Source organism: Haplochromis burtoni, unplaced genomic scaffold (genome assembly GCF_018398535.1).
Source record: "Haplochromis burtoni strain Fernald_Lab_line unplaced genomic scaffold, NCSU_Asbu1 Contig_170, whole genome shotgun sequence".
NCBI classification, from domain to species: domain Eukaryota; kingdom Metazoa; phylum Chordata; class Actinopteri; order Cichliformes; family Cichlidae; genus Haplochromis; species Haplochromis burtoni.
In genome coordinates, this window is record NW_024582531.1 from 174,575 (window position 1) to 176,733 (window position 2,159).

At 52.2% G+C, this 2,159-nt stretch overlaps 1 protein-coding gene across 1 annotated transcript in view; it reads right to left on the reverse strand.

Annotated features, from left to right (window-relative positions):
* LOC102300525 (ribosomal RNA processing protein 1 homolog A) overlaps positions 1-2,159 on the reverse strand; it is a 9,844-nt gene that overhangs the window by 4,980 nt on the left and 2,705 nt on the right. Inside the window, exons 5-9 of the mRNA XM_042225386.1 lie at positions 1,403-1,464; positions 1,196-1,325; positions 970-1,034; positions 662-852; positions 148-254 (exon numbers count right to left, since the gene is read on the reverse strand). Of these exons, the coding sequence (XP_042081320.1) occupies positions 148-254; positions 662-852; positions 970-1,034; positions 1,196-1,325; positions 1,403-1,464 (555 nt within the window). The remainder of the gene's footprint in view (positions 1-147; positions 255-661; positions 853-969; positions 1,035-1,195; positions 1,326-1,402; positions 1,465-2,159) is intronic.

Consider the following 2,159-nt stretch of genomic DNA (forward strand, 5'->3'; position numbering starts at 1 on the left):
TTCTCTTGTCTTCTTGCTTTATGTTCATCCAGTTCAGGGGGTCAGACAGGAAGTAAAATCTCAGATAATCAGACTCATGTGTCGCTAACATCACATGTCAATACTTTCAGGTTTTAAAGTTCCTGCAAAACCAGCGCCGGCCTTCACCTGCAGCACCGGCCCAACGTCTTCATCACGCAGTGAGTCCGAGTCCAGGTTCTCCAAGTGAAGGAACTCATCATCGTCATCATCAGCTTCCTCGTTGGTTTTGTTTCCTGGAAGAATAAAAAGGACCATCTTTAGAAGAGTTGAGCTCAGACAGAGACCGCAGCCTCCTCCTCGCCACGTTCCTTATCACAGCTAACATGTTCTCGTGCAGCGGCGCCCTCGTTCGACCGCCTCCTCGTGTGGAGACGGCGTCACTGCCTCGGGCTTCGTTTACGTTATTTTAACACGTTTCTATAAAATCGGAAGAAAGTCTCGCGCTGCCTTCAATCAGCTGACGCCGAAGAGCGGCACGTCAGAAATCATGAAGGTACCGCGGAGCAGAGTTACCAGGGATCAGTGCCTGAGAGCAGCGAGGGCGGAGTCACGGACACAGGTAAGCACACCTGTCACCTGCTTAACAAAGACCAGCACCAAACGCACGTCTGCACTTCCTGTTTCTCCTCCGCTCACTTACCATTAAGCTGCTTCCTCCCTGCTTCCATCTTCATCGACTTTTCATCTCCTTCCTCCTCCTCGTCCCCTTCAGACGCCTGTCCCGAGTCCTCAGACGCCCTCACCTCCTTCATCAGGTCATCGATGGCGAAGGGAGCCTGATTGATGATGGTGCTGAAGACGCTGCTGCAGATCCCGCTGAGCAGAGTCCGACTGCGGGGGGCACAGAGGGGGGAGGGGCACCAGCAGAGTTACAGACAGCAGATCCATCAGCTTCCTGCTTTAGAGGGAGCTGTTCACAGAAGCGAGCTGATTGGCTCACAGACTCACTCTTTGGTTCTCGCCGCGGTTCTGCAGAACGGCTCGATGAGGGTCAGGTTCTGATCGGCGGTGAGCTGCGGACAGGAAGCAGAGGTTATTCCCGCTGTTGCCGACTCACTGCACCCCTCTGTGGTCCACGGTGCTATTACAACCAACAGCTCACAGGCGAGGTCAGAGGTCGTTTCTTTGATTTAACAGTACGGTGAGTGATGTCACGTTGTGACCTGAGCGTTACCTCTGCCGCTCCCATGACCGCCAGCTCAGTCAGGTAAAGGTCGAGGACGTGGAGCTGCAGGCCGCTCGGCGCCGCGGCGTCGCTCTGCAGCAGCTGAGCCGTCAGCAGCTCCAAGAACTGAGACACGGCGCTGAGGAGACAGGAAACAGTCACAGCCCGCAGAGCCACAGCAAATGACCGGGGAACAAACCTGTGTCCACTCCTTACCTGCTGTCCCAGCTCCGCCTCCTCAGCACCTCGAAGGTCTGCCTGAACACGAAGCGCACCAGCTGACAGAGAGAGCGAGAGACGTCAGGTTAGACTGCAGGGAGGCATCAGCTGACTGAACACCTGTAAATCAGTCGCCAGTAGGAGTCACTGATTCATCCAATCAGGAGCTAACACGGCATGGAGCGTGGGAATATCGGGAACGTGCGAGACTGCCATCACTAACCATGTTCCCAACACTCAGGTGAGTCCAGGTGTCGTACCTGAGGATCAGCACGAAGCTTTAACGTGTTCATGTTACTTTGGTGGGTCACACGTGGTTGTTTCAGCGTTTTACACGAGTAAACACCTGACCAATCAGAGCACTGCATCGTCATCTTTTGTTTGTTTGTTTCCCGCCTGTCCCGTTTGGTTCTTTTCCCATCAGAATTATCGTCTAAAGACGAGGAAAGATGCCCAACGGATCTACGTTAGCAGATGGACCATCCCAGCCTCGCCGTAATCTATTTGATTCACCTTTTATTGTTTATTTTATTTTCACCTGTTAAATACGGGACAGACTTGACTGGGGAAAGAAAAACAGCGGGGCAGAGGGGCGGGGATAGAGGGCAAAAAACAAAAACCAACTAAATAAGCAGACAAAAAAATGCATATATCGATCACCTGGGTCACCTGCTGAGAAAGAAAAAAGAAAACAAGCAGAAGAGAACGAGAGTAATAGAATAAACAGCATCACAATGATATATGGGAATATGAC